Raw genomic sequence first — 27,863 nt, forward strand, 5'->3', positions numbered from 1 at the left:
ATCTCTGATTTGCTCCTGGAAAAACAAGACCGCTTCCTGTTATAATATTGAAAGTTTCTATTTTACATAAGAAAGGTTCGAGGGCGAACTCGGAGGGCAAAACCTGGCGGATTTGGATTTGAAGTTTAAAGAGGTAAAAGGTTTTTTGTTTCGGGTTTTGGAAAGGCAGCACAATTCTTTCCTAATCCGTGTACGGATTTTATATTAACAAACGTTATCTTTTTGCGGACGAAAGATTCAGTTCTGTTTTGTTTGTGGTAACATTATCGAGTCGTGCAGTCGATCGTTTCTTGAATCTAATTTTAATTCAGAATTAAAAAGATGGAAGGTACACACATTGTGAGTGTTATTGTTTGAGAAGGGGAGGGTGAGAGATGTTTTTGGAATGTCGGACGTGCTGCGATACATTGTAGCAGCGCGTTTAGAACGTTGCAACATTGTCCCGGAATGTTGATTTCACTGGTGTTCAGAATGTTTGTTACAATGTCTCCAGGCGGCTGAAACTGACAAGTGAGACACCCAAGCTGCCGTGAAATTGACCTGGTCTTCTCTCCACCTCCACCTCCCTCTTCTCTCCACCTCCACCTCCCTCTTCTCTCCACCTCCACCTCCCTCTTCTCTCCACCTCCACCTCCCTCTTCTCTCCACCTCCTCCACCTCCCTCTTCTCTCCACCTCCACCTCCCTCTTCTCTCCACCTCCACCTCCCTCTTCTCTCCACCTCCACCTCCCTCTTCTCTCCACCTCCACCTCCCTCTTCTCTCCACCTCCACCTCCCTCTTCTCTCCACCTCCACCTCCCTCTTCTCTCCACCTCCACCTCCCTCTTCTCTCCACCTCCACCTCCCTCTTCTCTCCACCTCCACCTCCCTCTTCTCTCCACCTCCACCTCCCTCTTCTCTCCACCTCCACCTCCCTCTTCTCTCCACCTCCACCTCCCTCTTCTCTCCACCTCCACCTCCCTCTTCTCTCCACCTCCACGGCGTCCCTCTTCTCTCCACCTCCACCTCCCTCTTCTCTCCACCTCCACCTCCCTCTTCTCTCCACCTCCACCTCCCTCTTCTCTCCACCTCCACCTCCCTCTTCTCTCCACCTCCACCTCCACCTCTCTCTCCACCTCCACCTCCACCTCCACCTCCCTCTTCACCTCCACCTCCACCTCCCTCTTCACCTCCACCTCCACCTCCCTCTTCTCTCCACCTCCACCTCCCTCTTCTCTCCACCTCCACCTCCCTCTTCTCTCCACCTCCACCTCCCTCTTCTCTCCACCTCCACCTCCCTCTTCTCTCCACCTCCACCTCCCTCTTCTCTCCACCTCCACCTCCCTCTTCTCTCCACCTCCACCTCCCTCTTCTCTCCACCTCCACCTCCCTCTTCTCTCCACCTCCACCTCCCTCTTCTCTCCACCTCCACCTCCCTCTTCTCTCCACCTCCACCTCCCTCTTCTCTCCACCTCCACCTCCCTCTTCTCTCCACCTCCACCTCCCTCTTCTCTCCACCTCCACCTCCCTCTTCTCTCCACCTCCACCTCCCTCTTCTCTCCACCTCCACCTCCCTCTTCTCTCCACCTCCACCTCCCTCTTCTCTCCACCTCCACCTCCCTCTTCTCTCCACCTCCACCTCCCTCTTCTCTCCACCTCCACCTCCCTCTTCTCTCCACCTCCACCTCCCTCTTCTCTCCACCTCCACCTCCCTCTTCTCTCCACCTCCACCTCCCCTCTTCCCTCCACCTCCCTCTTCCCTCTTCCCCTCTTCCCTCTTCCCTCCACCTCCACCTCCCTCTTCCCTCCACCTCCACCTCCCTCTTCCCTCCACCTCCACCTCCCTCTTCCCTCCACCTCCACCTCCCTCTTCCCTCCACCTCCACCTCCCTCTTCCCTCCACCTCCACCTCCCTCTTCCCTCCACCTCCACCTCCCTCTTCCCTCCACCTCCACCTCCCTCTTCCCTCCACCTCCACCTCCCTCTTCCCTCCACCTCCACCTCCCTCTTCCCTCCACCTCCACCTCCCTCTTCCCTCCACCTCCACCTCCCTCTTCCCTCCACCTCCACCTCCCTCTTCCCTCCACCTCCACCTCCCTCTTCCCTCCACCTCCACCTCCCTCTTCCCTCCACCTCCACCTCCCTCTTCCCTCCACCTCCACCTCCCTCTTCCTCCACCTCCACCTTTACCTCCCTCTTCCCTCCACCTCCACCTCCACCTCCCTCCACCTCCACCTCCCTCCACCTCCACCTCCCTCCACCTCCACCTCCACCTCCCTCCACCTCCACCTCCCTCCACCTCCACCTCCCTCTTCCCTCCACCTCCACCTCCCTCTTCCCTCCACCTCCACCTCCCTCTTCCCTCCACCTCCACCTCCCTCTTCCCTCCACCTCCACCTCCCTCTTCCCTCCACCTCCACCTCCCTCTTCCCTCCACCTCCACCTCCCTCTTCCCTCCACCTCCACCTCCCTCTTCCCTCCACCTCCACCTCCCTCTTCCCTCCACCTCCACCTCCCTCTTCCCTCCACCTCCACCTCCCTCTTCCCTCCACCTCCACCTCCCTCTTCTCTCCACCTCCACCTCCCTCTTCTCTCCACCTCCACCTCCCTCTTCTCTCCACCTCCACCTCCCTCTTCTCTCCACCTCCACCTCCCTCTTCTCTCCACCTCCACCTCCCTCTTCTCTCCACCTCCACCTCCCTCTTCTCTCCACCTCCACCTCCCTCTTCTCTCCACCTCCACCTCCCTCTTCTCTCCACCTCCACCTCCCTCTTCTCTCCACCTCCACCTCCCTCTTCTCTCCACCTCCACCTCCCTCTTCTCTCCACCTCCACCTCCCTCTTCTCTCCACCTCCACCTCCCTCTTCTCTCCACCTCCACCTCCCTCTTCTCTCCACCTCCACCTCCCTCTTCTCTCCACCTCCACCTCCCTCTTCTCTCCACCTCCACCTCCCTCTTCTCTCCACCTCCACCTCCCTCTTCTCTCCACCTCCACCTCCCTCTTCTCTCCACCTCCACCTCCCTCTTCTCTCCACCTCCACCTCCCTCTTCTCTCCACCTCCACCTCCCTCTTCTCTCCACCTCCACCTCCCTCTTCTCTCCACCTCCACCTCCCTCTTCTCTCCACCTCCACCTCCCTCTTCTCTCCACCTCCACCTCCCTCTTCTCTCCACCTCCACCTCCCTCTTCTCTCCACCTCCACCTCCCTCTTCTCTCCACCTCCACCTCCCTCTTCTCTCCACCTCCACCTCCCTCTCTCTCCACCTCCACCTCCCTCTTCTCTCCACCTCCACCTCCCTCTTCTCTCCACCTCCACCTCCCTCTTCTCTCCACCTCCACCTCCCTCTTCTCTCCACCTCCACCTCCCTCTTCTCTCCACCTCCACCTCCCTCTTCTCTCCACCTCCACCTCCCTCTTCTCTCCACCTCCACCTCCCTCTTCTCTCCACCTCCACCTCCCTCTTCTCTCCACCTCCACCTCCCTCTTCTCTCCACCTCCACCTCCCTCTTCTCTCCACCTCCACCTCCCTCTTCTCTCCACCTCCACCTCCCTCTTCTCTCCACCTCCACCTCCCTCTTCTCTCCACCTCCACCTCCCTCTTCTCTCCACCTCCACCTCCCTCTTCTCTCCACCTCCACCTCCCTCTCCTCTCCACCTCCACCTCCCTCTCCTCTCCACCTCCACCTCCCTCTCCACCTCCACCTCCACCTCCCTCTCCTCTCCACCTCCACCTCCCTCTCCTCTCCACCTCCACCTCCCTCTCCTCTCCACCTCCACCTCCCTCTCCTCTCCACCTCCACCTCCCTCTCCTCTCCACCTCCACCTCCCTCTCCTCTCCACCTCCACCTCCCTCTCCTCTCCACCTCCACCTCCCTCTCCTCTCCACCTCCACCTCCCTCTCCTCTCCACCTCCACCTCCCTCTCCTCTCCACCTCCACCTCCCTCTCCTCTCCACCTCCACCTCCCTCTCCTCTCCACCTCCACCTCCCTCTCCTCTCCACCTCCACCTCCCTCTCCTCTCCACCTCCACCTCCCTCTCCTCTCCACCTCCACCTCCCTCTCCTCTCCACCTCCACCTCCCTCTCCTCTCCACCTCCACCTCCCTCTCCTCTCCACCTCCACCTCCCTCTCCTCTCCACCTCCACCTCCCTCTCCTCTCCACCTCCACCTCCCTCTCCTCTCCACCTCCACCTCCCTCTCCTCTCCACCTCCACCTCCCTCTCCTCTCCACCTCCACCTCCCTCTCCTCTCCACCTCCACCTCCCTCTCCTCTCCACCTCCACCTCCCTCTCCTCTCCACCTCCACCTCCCTCTCCTCTCCACCTCCACCTCCCTCTCCTCTCCACCTCCACCTCCCTCTCCTCTCCACCTCCACCTCCCTCTCCTCTCCACCTCCACCTCCCTCTCCTCTCCACCTCCACCTCCCTCTCCTCTCCACCTCCACCTCCCTCTCCTCTCCACCTCCACCTCCCTCTCCTCTCCACCTCCACCTCCCTCTCCTCTCCACCTCCACCTCCCTCTCCTCTCCACCTCCACCTCCCTCTCCTCTCCACCTCCACCTCCCTCTCCTCTCCACCTCCACCTCCCTCTCCTCTCCACCTCCACCTCCCTCTCCTCTCCACCTCCACCTCCCTCTCCTCTCCACCTCCACCTCCCTCTCCTCTCCACCTCCACCTCCCTCTCCTCTCCACCTCCACCTCCCTCTCCTCTCCACCTCCACCTCCCTCTCCTCTCCACCTCCACCTCCCTCTCCTCTCCACCTCCACCTCCACCTCCCTCTCCACCTCCACCTCCACCTCCACCTCCCTCTCCTCTCCACCTCCACCTCCCTCTCCTCTCCACCTCCACCTCCCTCTCCTCTCCACCTCCACCTCCCTCTCCTCTCCACCTCCACCTCCCTCTCCTCTCCACCTCCACCTCCCTCTCCTCTCCACCTCCACCTCCCTCTCCTCTCCACCTCCACCTCCCTCTCCTCTCCACCTCCACCTCCCTCTCCTCTCCACCTCCACCTCCCTCTCCTCTCCACCTCCACCTCCCTCTCCTCTCCACCTCCACCTCCCTCTCCTCTCCACCTCCACCTCCCTCTCCTCTCCACCTCCACCTCCCTCTCCTCTCCACCTCCACCTCCCTCTCCTCTCCACCTCCACCTCCCTCTCCTCTCCACCTCCACCTCCCTCTCCTCTCCACCTCCACCTCCCTCTCCTCTCCACCTCCACCTCCCTCTCCTCTCCACCTCCACCTCCCTCTCCTCTCCACCTCCACCTCCCTCTCCTCTCCACCTCCACCTCCCTCTCCTCTCCACCTCCACCTCCCTCTCCTCTCCACCTCCACCTCCCTCTCCTCTCCACCTCCACCTCCCTCTCCTCTCCACCTCCACCTCCCTCTCCTCTCCACCTCCACCTCCCTCTCCTCTCCACCTCCACCTCCCTCTCCTCTCCACCTCCACCTCCCTCTCCTCTCCACCTCCACCTCCCTCTCCTCTCCACCTCCACCTCCCTCTCCTCTCCACCTCCACCTCCCTCTCCTCTCCACCTCCACCTCCCTCTCCTCTCCACCTCCACCTCCCCTCTCCTCTCCACCTCCACCTCCCTCTCTCTCCACCTCCACCTCCACTCTCCTCTCCACCTCCACCTCCACCTCCACCTCCCTCTCCTCTCCACCTCCACCTCCCTCTCCTCTCCACCTCCACCTCCCTCTCCTCTCCACCTCCACCTCCCTCTCCTCTCCACCTCCACCTCCCTCTCCTCTCCACCTCCCTCTCCTCTCCACCTCCACCTCCCTCTCCTCTCCACCTCCACCTCCCTCTCCTCTCCACCTCCACCTCCCTCTCCTCTCCACCTCCACCTCCCTCTCCTCTCCACCTCCACCCCCCTCTCCTCTCCACCTCCACCCCCCTCTCCTCTCCACCTCCACCCCCCTCTCCTCTCCACCTCCACCCCCCTCTCCTCTCCACCTCCACCCCCCTCTCCTCTCCACCTCCACCCCCCTCTCCTCTCCACCTCCACCCCCCTCTCCTCTCCACCTCCACCCCCCTCTCCTCTCCACCTCCACCCCCCTCTCCTCTCCACCTCCACCCCCCTCTCCTCTCCACCTCCACCCCCCTCTCCTCTCCACCTCCACCCCCCTCTCCTCTCCACCTCCACCCCCCTCTCCTCTCCACCTCCACCCCCCTCTCCTCTCCACCTCCACCCCCCTCTCCTCTCCACCTCCACCCCCCTCTCCTCTCCACCTCCACCCCCCTCTCCTCTCCACCTCCACCCCCCTCTCCTCCCCACCTCCACCCCCCTCTCCTCCCCACCTCCACCCCCCTCTCCTCCCCCCCTCTCCTCCCCCCCGTCTCCTCCCCCCGTCTCCTCCCCCCCGTCTCCTCCCCTCCTTCCCCCCCCCCCCACCTCCTTCCCCCCCCCCACCTCCTTCCCCCCCCCCCACCTCCTTCCCCCCCCCCCACCTCCTTCCCCCCCCCCCACCTCCTTCCCCCCCCCCCACCTCCTTCCCCCCCCCCCACCTCCTTCCCCCCCCCCCCCACCTCCCCTGTCCCCCCTTCTCCCCTGTCCCCCTTCCTTCCCCCACGTCGTGTCCCCCCCCTTCCTTCCACAGCCACCTTCCTGTTCTCCCTCGACACATAGTCTCCCTCCTGTTAAAAAGAGGCAGCCCGCTGCCTTTTCCAATTCTCCATGTCTTGAGAAGATTCCATCCTTTCCTCCCTATATATCTATCAATACATGTTCATATAAAATATTTAATTTGGATTAATTTAAAAGTCGGGTTGGGTTTCTCTTAACGCAAATCCATGATTCACTTTAAATCCTATTCTGAATTGTTTCCTCTCCATAGCTGGCTGTATGGCGGGGGCCGTTGCCTGGGGGAAGGTGAGGCTGCACGGTCTCCTATTGAGTGTTTGCAATTTAAAAAGGACCCCAACAAGGAAAGATTTTTTAAAAAATGCCCCCCCCCCAGTATGAGGGTAAATACTCAAGTATGACAGCATCTGTAGTGAGAGAAGCAGAGTTAACGTTTCAGGTCAGTTCTGATGAAAGGGCACTGACCTGAAACATTAACTGCTTCTCTCCTCATAGATGCTGCCAGACCTGCAGAGTATTTCCAGCCCTTTCTGTTTTTATTTCAGATTTCCAGCACCTGCAGTATTTTGCTTTTAAATACACAAGTGTGTTGTGATAACACCTGCTGACCTGACTTCGGTCAGTGGTACCATAGAAAATTTATGACACAGAAGGAGGCCATTCGGACCATCGAATTCGTTTCAGTTGACCAATAGTTACCCAGCCGAGACTCATCTTCACTAGGTCTGTAGCCCTACAGGTCATGGCTCTTGAATAGGCATCCAAGTACATTTTAAATGTGGTAAGAGTTTCTGTCTCTATCATCCTTTCAGGCAGAGTTCCAGGTCCCTACTCCCCTCTGGGTGCAAGCATGTTTCCTCATCTCCCCTCTAATCCCATTTATTTTAAATCTATCTACCCATTATTTTAAATCTATGACCCCCCCTGAAAAGGTAAATAGGCCCCTCAAAATGTCATACACCTCAATTAAGCCTCCTGTTCCAAAGAAAACAACCCTAGCCTATCCAATCATTTCTCTTAGCTAAAATTTTCCTGTCCTGGCAACATCCTTGTAACATCCTCTGCATAGTCTCCAGTGCAATCACATTTTTCCTGTAATGTGCCCAAAATTGTATGCAGTACTCGAGCTGTGGTCTAACTAGTTTTGTATACAGTTCAAGCATAACCTCCCTGATCTTGTAGTCTGTGTCTCGGCTAAGAAAGGAAAGCATGCCATATGCCTTCTTAACCACCTTATTGAGCTGTCCTACCTTTAAGGATCTATGGACATACAATCCAATGTCCCTCTGTTCCTTCACACTACTCTGTATCCTCCCATTTATTGTATATTCCCTTGCCTTGTAGGACCTTCCAAAATGCATTACCTCACACCTCTCCAGATTGAATTCCATTTTCCGCCCAACTGGCCAGACCATCTATATCTTCCTGCAGTCTAAAGGTTTCCTCCTCACTAATAACCACATGACCAATTTTTGTATCATCTGCAAACTTTTTTTTACACCCCCTACATTTGAGTCTAAATTATTAATATAAACTACAAAAAGCAAGGGATCAAGTACTGAGACCTGCGGAACTCCACTGGTAACAGCCTTCCAGTTGCAAAAACCCCCAACAACCCTTTGCTTCCTGCCACTAAGCCAATTTTGGATCCAATTTGCCACTTTTCCTTGGATACCAAGGGCTTTTAGTTTTTTGACCAGCCTGCTATACGGGACCTTTTCAAAAGCTGTATCAAACCTTGAGCGAGAAGGCAGAAAAATTGAATTATTTTACTGATGCTTTTGAACACTAAATACATTTTTTGTGGCTTTAAAAGATATATAAGGCTTCTTCCATTCTACCTTCCTCCTTTTCCTTCCTTCCTGTTTTCCTTTCTTCCCCCTCCTCCCTTTTCCGGACAGCCGGATCCCTTCCTTGCCTGTCATCAGTTTCTAGCAAAAGTTACCTGCTATGTATTCTGCCCTCAAGCTGGAGTTGTTGAAGCTGATCATCTTGAGCTCTGGTTTGAAAGGGTTAAAATGTGAGGACAGGTTGCTGTCATGGCTTGTGTTCTCTTGAGTTTAGAAGATTGAGGGGGAATCCAGAACAAGGAGGCATCACTTTAAAATTAGAGCCAGGCCATTTAGCAGTGAAATCAGGAAGGACCTCTTCACACAAGCTATAGTGAAATTTGGAACTCAATTCCTGTAGCTGTGGGTGCTTGGGAGTTGTTTGAAAGTTTAAAGACTGAGATGAGCTGACTTTTATTGGGCATCCCAAAATTTGCGGATGACATCAAATTGGAGGGTGTAATAAATACAGAGGAGGACTGTGACAAAATACAAAAAGACATTAATAAATTGCAGCTTGGGTGTGTAAATGGCAATTTAACTTCTATATAGATAAGTGTGAGGTAATATATACGAATAATGAGTCCCATGCTCCTTGGAAATTAAGTGTATACATGGGGTAGAGGAACAGAAGGATCTGGGCTTACAGATTCACATCACTAAAAGTAGCAACGCAGGTTAATAAGGCAACTAGGGATGCTTAGTAAATTCTGGCCTTGCCAGTGACACTCACATCCCAAAAATGATTTTTTCTAAAGAAAATAAGTAAAATCAGTAAAGAAGTCATCTTTATTCAGCAGAATAAAGGGGAAAAAAGCAGAAACTCCATCTGAGTAACCCATAAAGGAAAAAGGACTCTACAGATTATTGTCTTGTGTATGTTAACAGTTTAAGATTTTATTGGCTCCATGCCACTATAAACAGCATATTCCCATTCTGATACACCATTTGCTGATTCCATGACTTGTAATTTAACAACCGCACTTTACATTTAGGATCTTTGGCATAGCAAGACATCCCAAGGAACACAGCACCATTAATTAGAGAGAAATAGATACTGGGCCAAAGATAGAGATAGGGGTGACTAAAAGCTTGGACAAAGAGGCTTTAAGAGGTTTTAAGGAGGGTAGAGAGATGAAGAGGTTTATGGAGGAAATTCTAGAGCTTGTGGCCAATGTGACTGAAGGTGCCAATGGTGGCATGAAGGAAGCGGGGGATGCACGAGATGCCAAAATTGGAGGAGCATAGAGAACTCGGAGGGTTGTAGGGCTGGAGGCTCCAGAGATAATTGAGGGCTGAAGCCATGGAGGGTTTTGAATACAAGGATGAGAATTTTTAAAATCGAGGTGTTGCTGGACTGGGATCCCGCGTAAGTGAGCATGAGTGATGCATGAAGAGGACTTGGTGCAAGTTAGGATATGGGCAGTAGAATTTTGGGTGAGCTGAAGTTTCAATTGTGGAAACAAAATAGTCAATAGCGCTGTACAAACCACAAAGGTCTAAAGGTTTGATGTGTGTGCGGGCAGGCTTTTGCTGATTTAACTAAAATGTTAATTCTGAATCCAAAAAAAATTACATTTATACAGCACCTTTCATGACTCCAGGACACCCCAAAGCACTTTACAGCCAATGAAGTAGTTTTGACGTGTAGTCACTGCTGTAATGTAGGAAACACGGAAGCCATTTTGTGCACAGCAAAATCCAAGACAGCAATGCGATAATGACCAGATAATCTCTTATTTAATGCAGTTAGCTCAGGGATAAATATTGGCCAGGACACTAGGGATAACCCCCCCCCCCCCCCCCCCCCCACTCCTCTTTGTAGTAGTGCCAGGGGATCTTCTATGTCCACCTGAGATGGCAGATGGGACATTGGTTTAACGTCTTGACTGAATAGCACCTCCGACAGGGAAGTATTCCCTACTAATGCATTGGATTGCCAGCCTAGGTTTCTGTGCTCCAGTCTTTGTAATGGATTTTGAACCTTTTGATTCGGGTACTACCAACTGAGCCTTGGCTGTCTGTAAAATGGGATCTGTTTTTTAAATTATTATATTATTATTACAGACTCTTTATGACACTTTTGAGTTCAAATTTCTTTTTACCCTCTTATTCTCTCCCGGCCTGCAATTTAATCCCCATTTCTTTATCCACCATGATTGACTTCTCTGTTTGGATGGGTGCAGTCTTCTCACAGACTGCTGGCACAAGGTACCAGATATTGCATAGGGGTAGGAGTTCCATCATTGAGATAGATCAAAGCTGATCTGTGTCTCAACTTTATTTATCCTCCTTCACTCCATATCTCTTGACACCTCTACCCAACAAGTATCTACAGACTTCATGCAAGTTCCAATTGATCCACAGCTTTATGAGGGACAAAATTTCAGAATTCTACTACTTGTTGTGAGAAAAAATATTGGTATCACTTCCAATTTCACTCCATAACCACCTCCAGCCCTAAAACTCACTGCAGTGTCTATGCTTCTTCAGTTCTGACCTTTTGTGCATTCCCAAGTTTCATTGTTCCGTCATTGGCTTCAGCTGTCTAAGCCCTAAGGTCTGGAATTCCCTCCCGAAACCTCCCTCCCTCTCTCTCTCTCTCTCGCTCTTTAGATGCTCCTTCTACCTCCTTGATCAAGCTTTAGGTCACCTGTCCTGTTATCTCCATATATGGCTCAGGGTCAAACCTTGTTTGATAACCATGCTTGAAGTGGTGTATAAATGAATGTTATTGTTGAATGGCCTAGCTCAAATTTTAACATCATGCCCCTTGTTTCTAGAATTCCATGATCAGATGGAATCAACCAATTGAATCATTTTAAATATCCTGATCAGATCATCCCTTAACCTTCTAAACTCCAAGTACCCATTTGCTTATTTGTCTCTCCTTGTTATTTGCAGGTTTGCCTCGACAGGTCATGACGGCACTTCCAGGGGCTGGGCCAAGGATCCCTGGCCTGCACTCACAACCTGCCACACCCGTCCACCCTGCTGCGCCAGTCAACCCGCAGCAGCCACAGAGTGCCCTGCGCGAGATCACATGCGTCACCCTCTGCAAGGTCGGCCAGGAAACTGTTCAGGACATTGTGGCGCGTACGATGGACATCTTCCACATGCTCCGGGCGACACAGGTGACTGGTTTCTCCCTCTCTCCTCCTCAATTTAATTCACATTAAAACGAGACGTGTTGTGGTGAGCAATAGGACAATTTTTCCATTTCAGGCATAAGGCATTTGCATCAAGAATTTCCAGCTAAGTTACAGAATGGGTTAGCCATACAGGGTACAGGAAAGGACCCCATTGATGTCACGGGAGCCTGATTTGCACACTTTAATGAGACTTCCACCTGATCCAGGGTCAAAAGACTTGCATAATAATAAAAGCAAAATACTGCGGATGCTGGAAATCTGAAACAAAAACAAGAATTGCTGGAATCACTCAGCAGGTCTGGCAGCATCTGTGGAAAGAGAAGCAGAGTTAACGTTTCGGGCTCAAAAGACTTGCATTTGTGTAGCACCTTTCACAACCTCAGGACGTCCCAAAGTGTTTTACAGCCAATGAAGTACATTTGAAGTGTAGTCACTGTTGTAATGTAAGAATCACACAGCAACCTTCCATAAAAAGCTACAAGATAAATGACCAAATAATCTGATTAGTGATGTTGATTAAGCGATAAATACTGGCAAAGACACCAGAGAAAACTCCCATGTTCTTTGAATAATGCCATGGGCTCTTTTACATTCACCTGAGAGGACAGGTGCCCATAACTGCCCTCTGAAATGGTTTAGCAAGTCACTCAGTTGTAGTTTTGTGCAGCCATTTCATACAATAAGAATAAAACCAGATGGACCACATGGTATTGAGCTAGGGACCTGACACAGCAATTGCACCTCCCAACCCAGACAACCTTGCAATGTCCTTCTCGCTAATATCTGGGGACTTGTGTCAAAGTTAGGAGGGCTGTCCCATAGACTAGTCAAGCAACAGCTTGACACAGTCATACTCAAAGAATCATACCTTTAAGCCAACTTCCAGATTCCTCCATCACCCTCCCTGGGTACATCCTGTCCCACTGGCAGTACAGACCCAGCAGATGTGGTGGCACAGTTGGGAGGGAGTTGCTCTGGAATTCTCACCATTGACTCAGGACCCTATGAAGTCTCATGGCATCAGGTCAAACATGGACAAGGAAACCTCCTGCTGATTACCACCTGTTGGCCTCTCTTAGCTGATGAATCAGTAATCCTCCATGTTGAATACCAATTGAATGAAGCACTGAAGGTAGTAAGAGCACAGAATGTACTCTCGGTGGGGGACTTCAATGTCATCACTAAGAGTGGCTCGATAGCACCACTACTGACCGAGCTCACTTAGTCCTGAAGGACATAGCTGCCAGACTACACTTGTGGCAGATGGTGAGAGAACCAACATGGGAAAACCTACTTGACCTCGTCCTCTCCAATCTACCCTGTTACAGATGCATCTGTCTATGACAGTATTGGTAGGAATGAACCCCTTCACAAGAACTGTGCAGTGAAATCCTGAGAACAGCCTCCAACACCAGTGGCACTACCACAATGCTAAATGGGATAGAATCAGAACAGATTTAGCAGTGCAAATTGGGCATCCATGAGGCGCAGTGGACCATCAGCAGCAGAATTGTATTCAGTCACAATCTGTAACCTCAAGGCCCAGCAGATCCCTCACTCTACCATTACCTGGCTCAATGAGGAGTGTAGAACAGCTTGATCGGTGCAGAATGAGGTAAAGGCCTGAACCCGACGGGACCTGACGACATGTACCGGGTTTGGGTCGGGTCGGGCCCCTCTTCCGGGTCCGACTTTTGGGCTGAGTTCAGGCTGGACGCACATGGTAAGTGCTCTGCCGGTAAGTATTAAAAATAAAAAACTTACCTGAGTCCAGGACGAAACTGAGTCTGCGCAGTGAATGAGTGACTTCCCAGTCGGAAGGTAAGTAAAGGGATGGTTGGGTCGGGTCGGGCTGGGGGTGAAATTGGAGGGACTCTGGCCGGGTCGGGCTCGGGTCCGCTGTGGTTCAGTTGGGTTCTTTTTCCCGACCTGAGCAGGCCTTTAGCATGAGGCGTACCTAAAAATCAAGTGCCAACTTGGTGGAGCTGCAGCACAGGACTGCATGCATGCTAAAAAGCAGAAGCAGCATGCTATAGACAGAGCTTAAGCAATCCCACAACCAATGGATCAGATCGTAGCTCTGCAGTCCATCCACATTTCAGTGCTGTATCTCTAAACTAAACATCCAGTTGTGAATGGTGGTGGACAATTAAATGACTAATGGGAGAAGGAGGCTCCATGAACATCACCATCCTCAATGATGAGGGAGCCCAGTACGAGTACAAAAGACGAAGCTGAAATGTTCGCAACCTTCAGTCAAAAATGCCAAGTGGATGATCCATTTCAGCCTCCTCCTGAGGACCCCACCATCATAGAAGCCAGCCTTCAGCCAATTCGAATAACTCCACGTGACATCAGGAAATGGCTGAGTGCATTAAATACAGCAAAGACTATGGGCCCTGACAATATTCCGGCTGCATGCTGAAGACCTATGCTCCAGAACTAGCCGTGCCTCTTCCCAAACTGTTCCAGTACAGCTACAACGTTGGCATCTACCAGACAATGTGGAAAGCTGCCCAAGTATGTCCTGTCCACAAAAAGTTAGACCGATATGATCTGGCCAACTACTACCCCATCCGTCTACTCTCAATCATCAGCAAAGTGAAGAAAGTTGTCATTGCAGCAAAAACCTGATCACTAATGCTCAGTTTGTGTTCCGCCAGGAGCCATCGCTCTATACTTCATTACATTCTTGGTCCAAAGATGGACAAGAGTTAATACCAGAGGTGATGTGAGAGTGACTTCCCTTGACAACAAGGACCCCTAGAAAAATTGAAGTCAATGGGAATAGAGAGGGGGTAGGGGGAAAGCTCTCCACTAGCTGGAGACATACCTTGAACAAGGGAAGATGGTTGTGATTGTTGAAGGCCAATTAACTCAGTCCCAGGACGTCACTGCAGGAGTACCTCAGGGCAGTGACCCAGGCCCAAACCATCATCAGCTGCTTCATAGGGTTAGAAGTGGGGATGGTCACAGTGTTCAGTTCCATTCACATCTCTGATAATGAAGATGTGAGTGCTACTTACCACTTAACTGCCAAGCAATGACCATTTCCAACAACAGAGATCTAATGATATCCCATTGACATTCAACCATTGCCAAACTTTCCACCAGCAACATCCTGGTGGTCACCATTGACAAGAAACTTAACTGGCTCAGCCACACAAATACTGTGGCTACAAGGGCAGGTCAGAGTTTGGGTATTCTGCAGCGAGTAACTTACTTCCTGACTCCCAAAGTCTGTCCACTGTGACCAAATACTCTCCATTTGCCTGGATGAGTGCAGCTCCAACACACAAGCTTGACCCCATTCAGGACAAAGCAGCCTGCTTGACTGGCACCCTATCCATCACCTTAAACATTCACTCCCTCCACCACTGGCGCACAGTGGCTGCAGTGTGTACTATCTACAAGATGCACTACAGTTGCTCACCAAGGCTTCCACACAGCACCTCCCAAACCTGTGACCTTTATCACCTCGAAGGACAGGGGCCGCAGGTGCATGGGAGCACCATCACTGGAAGGTTAACCTCCAAATTGCACACCATCCTGACTTGGAAATATATTGCTGTTCCTTCATTGTCACTGGGTCAAAATCCTAGAATTCCCTACCTAACAGCGCCTGAGTACCAACGCCATACAGACTGCAGTGATTCAAGAAGGTGGCTCACCCCTTCTTAGAGGCAATTAGGCATGGGCAGAAAATGCTTGCCTTGCTAGTGATGCCCATATAACATGAAATAATTTTTTTTTAAAAAGCACCTTGGTTTAATGTCTTTTCCAAAAGACAGCACCTCTGACAGTGGAGCCCTCCCTTGGTTTTGGAGTGTCAGTCTAGATTATGTGCTCAAAGCTTTGGAGTAGGACTTGTACTGCAAACCTTCTGACTGAGGCGAGAATGCTACTCACTGAGACACAGCTAACACACCTGTGTCATTATTATTGCAATATGAGATTTGAGCTGCATCAGTGTTTCCTGTTGAAAGTCACAAGCGTGATTTCTGAGTGCCTGCCTGTGATTTTTTTAAAAACAGGAAATATGTAGCCAGTCTGTCAACACCTGACATGACTTGGGCAGATTCGTGCTCTCATAATGGTGTCGCGACTGGGCCATACAAACCACAAAGGTCCTAGATAGTGTCAACCGTGACGAGCCCCTTGTCCAGAACAGTAGAACCAGAGGACATGGTCTGTGCTTGAAGGGGTAAATTTTAAAACTAATGTGTGGATCTGAGATTTAAGTGAGCAAGTGGTCAATCTTTGGAACAGGCTCCCGAAGGAGATGATGAAAGCTGTTAATATTCATTCAAATTTAGATTTCTTTCAGAAAGTAACATTTTAGGATGTAGTATATGAATAATTGGAGACGTGATAAGTGTAGCATGCTTGGGAGGAAGAGGAGACTTTGAGCCTATAGTTCCCAAAGCTCTCCACCACTGGGCTTTCCCTCTCCTCCTGTCTGGGTCTGTTTGAATCTGAGGATGAGAATTATAAATTGAGGACACTGGGGATCCAAGAGCCATTGCAGGTTAGCAAGAGGGATACAGGGCAGCAGAGCTGAAGTTTATGGAAGGTGGAAGATGGGAGGCCATCCATTGGAGTAGTAGAGGATGAAGGTAATAAAAGAATGAAAGGGGTTTTCAGTGCTAGTTGGGCTGAGACAGGGGGTGGAGGTGGGTGATGTTATGAAGGTGAAAGTAGGGGGTCTTTGTGATGGAAAGGATGTGGAGCGGGGTCTCAGTTTGGAGTCAAATAGGATGGCGAGGTTGCAATAAGTTTTTTCTTTCTCATTCATGTTGTGGTCCCTGACATTTTTTTGTGGTGTTCAACCTCCTGGAGGGGGCAGTAAATAACACTGCCCAAGGTTTGATATTTTTGATCCTGTTTCTCTTTATTGTGACTCCAATGACTCAATGCTGACTGACACCTTAACAACTTGGTTGCAGGAAGGAAAGAGCTTGCATTTATATAGCACCTTTCATGACTCGGGCTGTTCAAAGCACTTTACAGCCAATGAAGTACACTTCAAGAGCACTCACTGTTGTAGGAAATGTGGCAGCCAATTTGTGCACAGCAAGATCACACAAACAGCAATGTGATAATGCCCAGATAATGTTTCAGTGATGTTGGTTGAGAGATAAATATTGGCCGGGAGATGGGTTGAACTCCCCCTGTTTTTCTTCAAAATAGTGCCCTGGGATCTTTTATGTCCAATTGAGAGATAAGATGGGGGCAACTCTTCAATGTCTCATTTGAAAGATGGCTCCTCCGACAGTGCAGCACTCCTTCAGGACTGCACTGGAGTGTCAGCCTAGACTTTGTCCTCAAAGTCTCTGGAGCAGGATTGGGACTTGAACCATGGCTTTCTGACTCCAAGGTGAAATGCTACCACTGAACCAAGGCAGACATGCCTAACTTAAATTTAAATCCAAGGTTTATGTTCTAATCTGTGAAGCCATGATCAAGATCCAGTGAATTCAACCACCCTCGTACCCTTTACTGATGTTTCTCGGTGCATTGGTAAGCTGATGTCCTTATCTAATCTCTGTGTTTGCCAGAAAAATTCCAAAACTATCAAAGATTGATGATGCTTCACTTGTTGACACTCTTTCATGTTCATTCTCAAGATGTGGGTGTAGCTGGCAAGGCTGGTGTATATTGCCCAATCCTAATTGTCCTGGATACAACTTGAAAGGCTTGCTACACCACTTCAGAGAATAGTTAAGAATCAAACATATTGGTATAGGACTGGGGTCACAGACCAGACTGGGTAAGGACAGCAGATTTCCTTCCCGAAAGGGCATTAGTGAACCAGGTGGGTTTTTACAACAACTTGAAAGCTTCATGGTGATTTTTACTGGTACCAGCTTATTATTTATAGATTTTTAAAACTGAATTCAAATTCTGACATTGTCATGGTGGGCTTTTAACTTGCCTTCTCTGTATTACTTGTCCCATAATATATCCACTACACGATCGGGCTGCCAACTCTGGATGTATTTCTGGAGGGTTAATTACATGACCACCTACCATTAACTGCCCCACCCAGTCAAACAGCCTTTATTTCCATCTTAGTTATGTTTATAATTAATAAATGAAAGTACAAATAAAATGAAGGCACAATTCAACATAGCGGCACCTCATCAGACCCCTTTCCTATCCTGAGTGGCGTGAAACAGGGCTGTGTTCTCGCACCCACACTTTTTGGGATTTTCTTCTCCCTGCTGCTCTCACATGCGTTCAAGTCTTCAGAAGAAGGAATTTTCCTCCACACAAGATCAGGGGGCAGGTTGTTCAACTTTGCCCGTCTAAGAGCGAAGTCCAAAGTATGGAAAGTCCTCATCAGGGAACTCCTCTTTGCTGACGATGCTGCTTTAACATCTCACACTGAAGAGTGCCTGCAGAGTCTCATCGACAGGTTTGCGGCTGCCTGCAATGAATTTGGCCTAACCATCAGCCTCAAGAAAACGAACATCATGGGACAGGACGTCAGAAATGCTCCATCCATCAATATTGGCGACCACGCTCTGGAAGTGGTTCAAGAGTTCACCTACCTAGGCTCAACTATCACCAGTAACCTGTCTCTAGATGCAGAAATCAACAAGCGCATGGGAAAGGCTTCCACTGCTATGTCCAGACTGGCCAAGAGAGTGTGGGAAAATGGCGCACTGACACGGAACACAAAAGTCCGAGTGTATCAAGCCTGTGTCCTCAGTACCTTGCTCTATGGCAGCGAGGCCTGGACAACGTATGTCAGCCAAGAGCGACTTCTCAATTCATTCCATCTTCACTGCCTCCGGAGAATACTTGGCATCAGGTGGCAGGACCGTATCTCCAACACAGTAGTCCTCGAGGCGGCCAACATCCCCAGCTTATACACACTACTGAGTCAGCGGCGCTTGAGATGGCTTGGCCATGTGAACCGCATGGAAGATGACAGGATCCCCAAAGACACATTGTACAGCGAGCTCGCCATTGGTATCAGACCCACCGGCCGTCCATGTCTCCGCTTTAAAGACATCTGCAAACATGACATGAAGTCCTGTGACATTGATCACAAGTCGTGGGAGTCAGTTGCAAGTGTTCGCCAGAGCTGGCGGGCAGCCATAAAGGCGGGGCTAAAGTGTGGCGAGTCGAAGAGACTTAGCAGTTGGCAGGAAAAAAGACAGAAGCGCAAGGGGAGAGCCAACTGTGCAACAGCCCCGACAAACAAATTTCTCTGCAGCACCTGTGGAAGAGCCTGTCACTCTAGAATTGGCCTTTATAGCCACTCCAGGCGCTGCTCCACACACCACTGACCACCTCCAGGCGCTTACCCATTGTCTCTCGAGATAAGGAGGCCAAAGAAGATTCAAAGAAAATGAATAAAATCTCTTTAGTGCCACTATGATTTTTCTCCGGGGCTGCTCGTGGAATTGTCCAGGAGATTAATCTTTATTGCCTGCTGACTCCAGGATAATCCTGGCAACCCTACTACCCCACATTACCTGTCTTAGTGTAGGGTGTGGGTACACACATGATGGATTGATAATCATGATAACATGGTATGCGAGGCAGACACAGAATAAGAGCTGCTGAGAAGAGGCAACATGCATTCTCCATTAGAAGGGAAATGGGGTATAAAGGGATGTGTCCCCACAGGACGTCAGCAGAAGCTTCTGAATGTTCCAATCGACCAAACGTCATTGTGTTTTTTTTTTCAAGAGTTGCAGTACAGGATCATAACCACCAGAGGATGCAGTTGCTCTTTGAACAATCGCAGCCACCTGTTGGGTGCAGTTATTTATTTATTTAGAGATACAGCACTGAAACAGGCCCTTCGGCCCACCGAGTCTGTGCCGACCATCAACCACCCATTTATACTAATCCTACACTAATCCCATATTCCTACCACATCCCCACCTGTCCCTATATTCCCCTACCACCTACCTATACTAGGGACAATTTATAATGGCCAATTTACCTATCAACCTGCAAGTCTTTGGCTGTGGGAGGAAACCGGAGCACCCGGAGGAAACCCACGTAGACACAGGGAGAACTTGCAAACTCCACACAGGCAGTACCCAGAATTGAACCCGGGTCCGCTGGCGCTGTGAGGCTGCGGTGCTAACCACTGCGCCACTGTGCTGTTCGGGTTACAATGTTTTATCATCTGTTAGTTGGCAGCAGGAGTAATGAGCACATACTCTGAATTTGAGCTTCTTTGTTAATGGAAGTAAGACAAAGGTTTTGAAAAGTTGTACTGAAGAGCAGCACGTGAGTTTCGTATATTTTATTGTCACTCAAATCAAAGAATGATACAGCACAGGAGGCCATTTGGCCCATTGTGCCTGTGCCAGCTTTTTGAATGTACTATCACCTGCTCTTTCCCCTTCAAGTACATATCCAATTCCCTTTTTGAAAGTAATTGAATCTGCTTCCATCTCCCTTTTAGGTAGTACATTCCAGAGCATCAAAATTGCTGCATAAAAAAATTTCTTCTCATCTTGCATCTGGCTCCTTTGCAAATCAGCTCAAACTTGTGGCCTCTGGTTCCCGACCATTCAGCTGTTTCCCTTTACTTACTCTATCAAAACCCGTCTTAATTTTGAACATCTCTATCAAATCTCTTCTCCTTAGAGCAGAAAAATTTAACTATCCCAGTTTCTCCAGTCTCTCCATGTAACTGAAGTCCCTCATCCCAATATTGTTCAGGAAAAGATGTTTAATTCCGCCTTTAAGATAAAGGGACGGAAATTCCCTGAGCGGGAGGAGCTCAGTAATGTGGATCTTTTTGGATTGGCACCGAATGTTGCCACTCAGCTGTGACAGCACCCTTACTTCCTCGTGTGGCCATGTGAAGATTTAGCTTAAAATATAAAGAGAAAATGCTGGAAACGCTCAGTAGGTCGGGCAGCATCTGTGGAGAGAGAAACACAGTTAATGTTTCAGGTCTATGACCTTTCATTTCTCTCCCTCCCTCTGGTGAGTCTGCAGCATTTTTGTTTTTATTTTAGATTTCCAGCATCTACAGTGTTTGCTTTTTTTATTGTAAAATCTATCTTTACCTCTAACTCTTGGGAGCTGAATTAAGTGAGCAGGATGGCTATATAGTACAATTTACATTGATACAGTCCCTTTAACTTAGTAAAACATTCCAAAGGTGCTTCACAGGAGTGTTACCAAGCAAATTTGGTACAAAGTCACAAGGCGATATTAAGACAGGTGATCGAACTCTTGGACAAAGATGTAGGTTTTATGGAGAAACTTGGAGGAGTAAAGAGAGAGTGGAGAAGAGGTTTAGGGAGGAAATTCTAGAGCTTAGGGCCCAGGCAGCTGAAGGCATGGCTGCCAATGATGAAGTGATGAAAATTGGGGATGCACAAGAGGCCAGAATTAGAGAAATACGGAGATTGCAGAGGGATGTAGGGAAGGAGAGGCCATTGAGGATTTGAAAAAGAGGCTGAGATTTTTAAAACTTGATCACAGTTAGACAGGCAATGAAGAAAACCAATTCAGCACAATGTAGTTTCTCTATCCAGATGGAACCTACACATTGCTTCCCCTGCACACCCTCTGTCCAAAGCATTTAATTGTTTACAGTTTTCAACTCTGCTATTCCATTCAGCAGTTCATGTTGCATGTTGGTTGCTGTGTTTGTGTGAAGCACCTCTTAAATCAGTCTTAAATTTGTCTCTCACCAGTTTGAGTTTGTATCCCTGTCATTGTTTAATCTAAGGCAATGTTTCAGGTTTACTATTTCCATCCCATTTACTCTTCTCTGCCTCTATTAGGTCACCTCTCAGCTACTTCCCTTTAAAGTTCTAGAGCCAAGTTTTCTTTTTCTAACTGAATGCTCTTGCACCATCTCCTCTGTGGCACATCCTTTGCTTGGTTCCATTCCTACCTGTCCCAATGCAGCAAGTAATTGTAGCCTTGCATTGACTGGAAATGTTAAGCATCATCCCACAACACATTATAAAGCACAGCCACTGGTAAGACGGAACCTGAAATAAGGGCACAGAATCTGCTGGGAAAATAACGGTGAGGTTAATGGTGCTCGCCATTATTCAAGTGTAAATCATCCAGCAGCTTGTGGTGAGGACAAGATGTCCCTCTGAGTTGTGAATCACCACAAGTCATTGGAAATTTGTGACGTTCCACCATTGGCCTCATTAAAACGGCAGCTCGTCCTCAACCTCCCTGCAAGTTTCAAGATATTGCTGTAATTGCATATTTATTACCCACTAAACACGTGCAGAAAGTTATGGCTGGTACTTAATGGCATAAGGATCCTTGAGATGATATTTATGTTCCTGCAATGTCGCTCAAACACTCCGACTCAGAAAGGGAACAACTAAAATAGTGAGGTCTCATTCCTGCAGGTGGTAAATTGTTCTTAGAGTTTTTAAAATTTGATAACTTCTTTCTTTCTCTTTCGCTCTCTCACCCCCACCCTTTCTCTCTTCCTTTTTCCCACCCCCCCACCAGCTCTCATAAAGCCTGGCTACCCGACCCAAACCCAACTGGATCCAACTACATGTGTCGTGATTGGGTTGGGTCTATATTCCGTGTCCAGCCTTCGGGCTCGGGTCGGGTCGGGTCAGGCTGGACACTGCTGCTTCCGGGAAGTCACGAGATCAGGCCTACCCATGATTCCCCACAACTCCAGCTGCAGGAATCGCCTGCTGCCAGAACGGATGATCGATATTCGTGTCGGCTCGGGCACGAAAGATATTGAAGGGCCTGGGTCAGGTTTTAATTTTTATACCCAAGCCAGGCTTTTACCCTCTTGCTTACTCCTGTCCTCCTCACCCTCCCTCCCTCCCACTCCCTCCCTCCACACCCTCACTCCCTCCCCCCCCCCACATCCCTCCCTCCCTCCCTCCCCCCACACCCTGACTCACTCCCTCCCCACACACACCCTCCCTTCTTCCCTCCCCCCCCCCCCCCCCCCTCACCCACCCTCCCTTAGCCTCAGTATCATTCTGGTGAATCTGTGCTGCCTGTCCTCCAGGGCCTGTATATCCTTGCTGAGATTTCCCATCACATTTTTAGAATGGGCATAAAGTAGTCGACCTCCTGCCTCCCTGACAACTCCATGTCTGGTTTTGAACTTGGAAAGTTGATTATATCCATCTACGTTGTCCCTGTTACACATCCTGCTGCACAAGCCTGGGTCACTGATTAAAGCAGTCAGGCTGTAACCAGCCCCTGCAGCACACACTGAGCTGGGTTAATTAAGAGGTGATGTTGAAATGTCACTTGCTTTCATCCTTCCAACAAAAACTTCAACATAGAAAAGCGCTCCAAGGTGTAATTAAAGGAAAATGGAGGGCTTTGTGCCTCAAATGTTTCATGGAGTCTTGTAATACAGAAGGAGTCTATTCAGTCCATCGTGCCTGTGCTAGCTGTTTGAAAGAACTATCCAATTAGTCCACTCCCCTGCTCTTACTCCATAGCCCTGCAAATTTTTCCTTTTTAAGTATTTATCTACTTTCCTTTTGAAGTTACTATTGAACCTGCTTCAACCACCCTTTCAGTGCATTCCAGATTATCCTAACACACTGCATTAAAAAAAAATCTCATCTCACCTTTGCCTCTTTTGCCAATTACTTTAAATCTGTGTGCTCCCGTTGCTGACTCCCTCACCAGAGGGAACAGTTTCTCCTCATTGACTCTCAAGATCTGTCATGATTGTGAATATCTCCATCGAATCTCTCCTTCACCTTCTCTGCTGCAAGATGATCAATCCCAGTTTCTCTAGTCTCTCCACGGGACTGAACTCCCCCATCCCTGGTTCTGTTATAGTAAATCTGCACCCTCTCCAAGGACCTAATTCAGGTGAAAAATAAATATTGGGGGTGGGGAATAAAGTCATGTATCTTATCGGCAAGCTGTCCTGCTTCCGGAAATTTCCAGTTCTGATCTATCGTGTTTCTCCCAAAGTATTGGTGCATGGTGGTGGTAAGAAGGGGAGTAGGTAGGTGTTGGAGAGAAGAAGAGAGTGATAAGGGGGCAATGGGTTGCAGTGATTGGGAGTGACTCTGTTGGTATGTTGATAGTATTTAAATCTCTCTGTACCCAATCAATATTCCACTCTTTGTTTCTTTGCAGCTTCCGAATGGTGTGACACAGAATCACATGGTGTACCAGGAGCGGTACAACAAACTCCAGGAGCACCTGCGCCAGCTCACTCTGCTCTTCAAGAAGCTGCGGTTGCTGTACGATAAATGTGGAGAGATGTGCGGGGTCACTGACGTCTCTGTAACAGAGGTACCTAGTGATGAGTACAGGCTTCTTTCTAATGGGTTCTCTTTTCAGTGCAAATAATGGGCCAAGAGAATTGTAATGAAATGTGGAATTAGTGCGCACCTCTCTCTTTAATTAATTAATCATCGCTGAACGAAGGGCAGGTTTTGGCCAGCCGAAGCCCAGCAGGGGTATGTTGGCCTTGGCGAGGGTACAGGGCAGATATTTCCGAGTGGTAGCAGGGCTTAAAAGATTACGTTTTGAGAACAGGTTTCACAAACTTGGTTTGTAGGAGAAGGTTGAGGAGTGATCTGATTGAGGTGCTTAAAATGATAGAGATTTCATGGAATAGATACAGAAAAACTATCCCCTCTGGTGGGGGAATGCAGAATAAGAGGACATAGCTTTAAAATTAGAGCTAGGCCATTCCAGGTTGATGTCAGGAAGCACTTTCACACAAAGGGTATTGGAAATCTAGGAACACTCTCTCCCAAAAGGCTCTGGATCCTAGGGGGTCAGTTGAAACTTTTGAGATTGTTAGAGTTTTGTTGGGACAGGGTATTCAGGAACATGGAATAAAGGTGAGTAAATGGAGTTGAGGTACAGATGGGCCATGATCTAACTGAATGGCGCAGCAAGCTTGTGTAGCTGAATGGCCTGCTCCTGTTCCCATGTGCCTTTACAAACCCTGCTGTCCGTTTTTTCTCTCCGCAGTTAATTCCTTTTGTGGGCGAGGAGCCCTTCAGACCTTCTGATTTTCCAAACGTTGGTGGTTTAGCAAACAAAGAGTGCCAGGAAATCCTCGAGGTAAAGTGCGCGTGCTCGCAGCTCTCTGATTTTGAAATCATTTCTGCATCATGCTCATAAAACGTGCAGTAGGCCTTTGGTTAAAATCACCTTGGGCAAAGCTCTGCCTCGGGAACCCCTAGACTCACTCCATCCAGCGTTTTTTAAATAATAGCGGCTAGCCCCAGGTGTACTCTGGTTCTCCGAACTTCCAGACGCACCATGAGGAAACCTTGTTTCACACAGCGAGTTATGATGTATTGGAATGCACTGAAATGTCAGGGTGAAAATTCAAAAGACAATGGGGTAAATAAGGGGTCTGGGATTAATTGGATAGCGCTACCAAAAAGTCGGCAACAGGCACGCTGGGCCGAATGGCTTCATTCTGTGCTGATCATTCTGTGATTCTAATTGTGAGGTTTAACTGCTAACCTGACCTGTTCTTTTTAAGGCCACTGTTTAAATACTGCTTGTGGGACTCCAGGTGACTTGTTGCTGCCTGTAAATTGCTTGTAAACAGTGAATGACTTTTTTTAACATCTGTATCAAAGTGAGTTGGCTGGAATATAATAAATGAGCTGGTGTCAATTGTGGTTGCTGTTCGTTGTGCTACAATTTGCATTAAATACAACAGATATTTCAATTTGACCAAATTGCAAAGGCAAACTCCTGAAACGAAAGCCTACTGGAGTGCTGTAGCATATAATTGTACACACCACGGGATTAAAATGTAAACGAATGGAGGAACATTAGCCAATACCTGAGTTTCCAGTGTTTTCTCAGGCAATCCGATATATCTTGGCACAAACATGAGAAACTCTCCCATAGAGATTGCACAATGCAGTTCAACATGAATGTGATACTGAGGGTGATGTCGTCTTTGAGATGAGGTTTTAAACTGAAGCCCCATCTGCCCTCTCGGGTAGACGCAAAAGATCCCATGACATTATTTCCAAGGAGAGTAGGGGACTTATCCCCAGTGTCCTGGGGCCAGTATTTATCCCTCAACCAACATGTTATTTGGTCACTATCTCATTGCTGTTTGTGGGACCTTGCTGTGTGCAAATTGCATTTCCCTACATTACAGCAATGATTACATTTCAAAAGTACTTCAATTGTTGTAAAGCACATTGGGATGTTTTGAGATTATGAAAAATGCTTTTTAAATATCAATTCTTTCCCTTTTTTGCGTGCTCTTACTCCTCTTCGCCCTCTCTTCCCTTTCTTGCACACTGTCTCAGCCCTTTGTCTTTATATGATATATATTATTGAGGATGAAAAGCCAGGGATGCAAATCATATAGTGCAGGTTGCATAGTCAAACAGAGAAGATAAGCTAACTCCAGGAGCTTCATAGAATCATAGAAAAGTTACGGCACAGAAGGAGGCCATTCAGCCCATCATGTCTGTGCTGGTTGAAAAAACTAGCCGCCCAATCTAATCTCACTATCCAGCACCTGGTCCGTAGTCTTGCAGGTTACGATAATTCAGGTGCATGTCCAGGTATCTTTTAAAAGAGTTGAGGGTTTCTGCCTCCACCACCGTTCCTGGCACCCACCACCCTCTGGGTGAAAATGTTTTTCTTCTTGTCCCCTCTAATCCTTCTACCAATCACCTTTTAAATCTGCAAATTATGCAACCAGACTTTCCTCCTTTTTTTTCCTCCTGTTCCCGTGTGCCATTTATATTCTGTTCCATGTTTTTAGCTACTCTGTCATTCCAGGGAGGTGTCTATTCATTGTGCTTTGAGTTACAGTCCTGAGTTGAGCCAGTAGGTGATGGTATATAGAGGGTATGTATCTTGTCTGACTTACTGTTTAAGCTTGTTGATGAGAAAGTGGCATTTGGTTCATCAAATCTCCTCTCTCCAGTACGTTAATTGAAATAACTACAGCTGTAGTCACACAATAATTAGAAACTGCTCAGTTTTTTTACAGAATAGTCCAGGAGTTGAGTGTATTTACCAGAAATAGTAACCGGATGTTAATAGGTAGAAATTTCCCCCTCTCTCTCCCTCTTTTTCTTTTCCCTGCTCCTGTCCATCAGAATTCTATACTCAGATCAATAGATAAGTACAGTTTGACTCTAAGTTGAGTTGGGAACAGCAATGAACTGTTGCCTTATTCATATGCCTGCTGTATTACAAGTGTTAAACCACAGAAGGCCATGTTATGTTCTTGGTCTCTGTTAAATGTCAGATTACTTTTGTGTCTGTGCGCGATATCCACTCATATCGGACCTTGCGTAATTTATGTAAAAGGTTGCTCATTAAGTTCAGCTTTTCTTTAAATGCCAAGGACTCTTGTGCAATATGGACCTGAGCCAGATAAATCTCCAATTACTGGCTAATTCATGTCTGAAAGCAAATTGCAAATAATTAGTAAAAAGGTCAGTGCAATCATCATGGTGGAAAAAAAATTGCCAAATGTTACTAGATCCCAGTGTTGGTGCATCTGGGTAAGTTCATTAGACTGAAAGAGTGTATTTTGGGGTCAGATCTGGGGCTTCTAAGAACATCTGATCCATTGTTGTGTACAAAACAGTGTATTGTTTGACGGAAGGGACTTCAGTTATGTGGAGAGACTGGAGAAGCTAGGGTGGTTGTTCTTAGCGCAGAGAAGATTAAGGGGAGATATGTTGAAAACATGTGGCTAAAAACTTTCAAGAGGAGGGGGAATGCCAACCGTTCCTGTTCTTAATACATTCTTTTCTTTGTTCTCCCAGAAACTGCATCAGAAGAACCAAGAACTGAAGCACATTATGGACCAGCTACGGAATCTCATATGGGACATCAATTCTATGCTGGCAATGAGGAACTAGGTTCAGGATGAAAATCCCATTTTGTTTCACAAACTGACCTCTCCATTTAGATCTTTTTTAAACACTGAAACCTTCAAGTATTTGGTGTATTTTTTTTTTATTGTTTTTGCACTGTATATATAACTTTTCTACATTTACAAAAAATGTATAATTTGTACACGAGGGGGCTGGGGGGAGGGGGTGGGATGGTAATTCATTTGACAGGTCAATAACTACTTTCTCCAGTAAATTTGTTCAGACGCCATGGGTCTCACTGAAACAACGTGTTGCGTTATTTTGGTGTGGGAAATGGTGATCCGATTCAGTCTCTCTTTGTGGGAGTTCTTGGCAACGTGGGGAAGGTCCAGGACTCGGGTTGCCAACTCTCCAGGGCAGTCCCGGAGTCTGCAGGAATTGAAGATTGATCTCTAAAACACTGCTGGGGAACAACACCCAGGAGAAAATTTATCTGCACAATAAAGAAACTAGTGTGCTTCTTAAAATTTT

At 48.7% G+C, this 27,863-nt stretch overlaps 1 protein-coding gene across 1 annotated transcript; it reads left to right on the forward strand.

Moving 5' to 3' along the window:
* Positions 1-27,863, forward strand: zgc:114119 (Mediator of RNA polymerase II transcription subunit 30-like). The gene is made up of 5 exons (XM_068011473.1): positions 1-133; positions 11,294-11,523; positions 23,638-23,796; positions 24,487-24,579; positions 27,282-27,863. Exons 2-5 carry the CDS (start codon positions 11,311-11,313, stop codon positions 27,375-27,377), a joined length of 561 nt encoding a protein of 186 aa, XP_067867574.1. The 5' UTR covers positions 1-133; positions 11,294-11,310; the 3' UTR covers positions 27,378-27,863.

Source organism: Heterodontus francisci, chromosome 31 (assembly GCF_036365525.1).
Source record: "Heterodontus francisci isolate sHetFra1 chromosome 31, sHetFra1.hap1, whole genome shotgun sequence".
Taxonomy (NCBI): Eukaryota; Metazoa; Chordata; class Chondrichthyes; order Heterodontiformes; family Heterodontidae; genus Heterodontus; species Heterodontus francisci.

What these genes read in the sequence shown, in the direction of transcription:
- zgc:114119 (XM_068011473.1), top strand. Translation starts at nt 11,311, where the DNA reads ATGACGGCACTTCCAGGGGCTGGGCCAAGGATCCCTGGCCTGCACTCA. An exon ending in ACATGCTCCGGGCGACACAG is followed by an intron (nt 11,524 to 23,637) that starts GTGACTGGTTTC and finishes GTTTCTTTGCAG; the next exon opens with CTTCCGAATGGTGTGACACA. An exon ending in AGTGCCAGGAAATCCTCGAG is followed by an intron (nt 24,580 to 27,281) that starts GTAAAGTGCGCG and finishes TTGTTCTCCCAG; the next exon opens with AAACTGCATCAGAAGAACCA.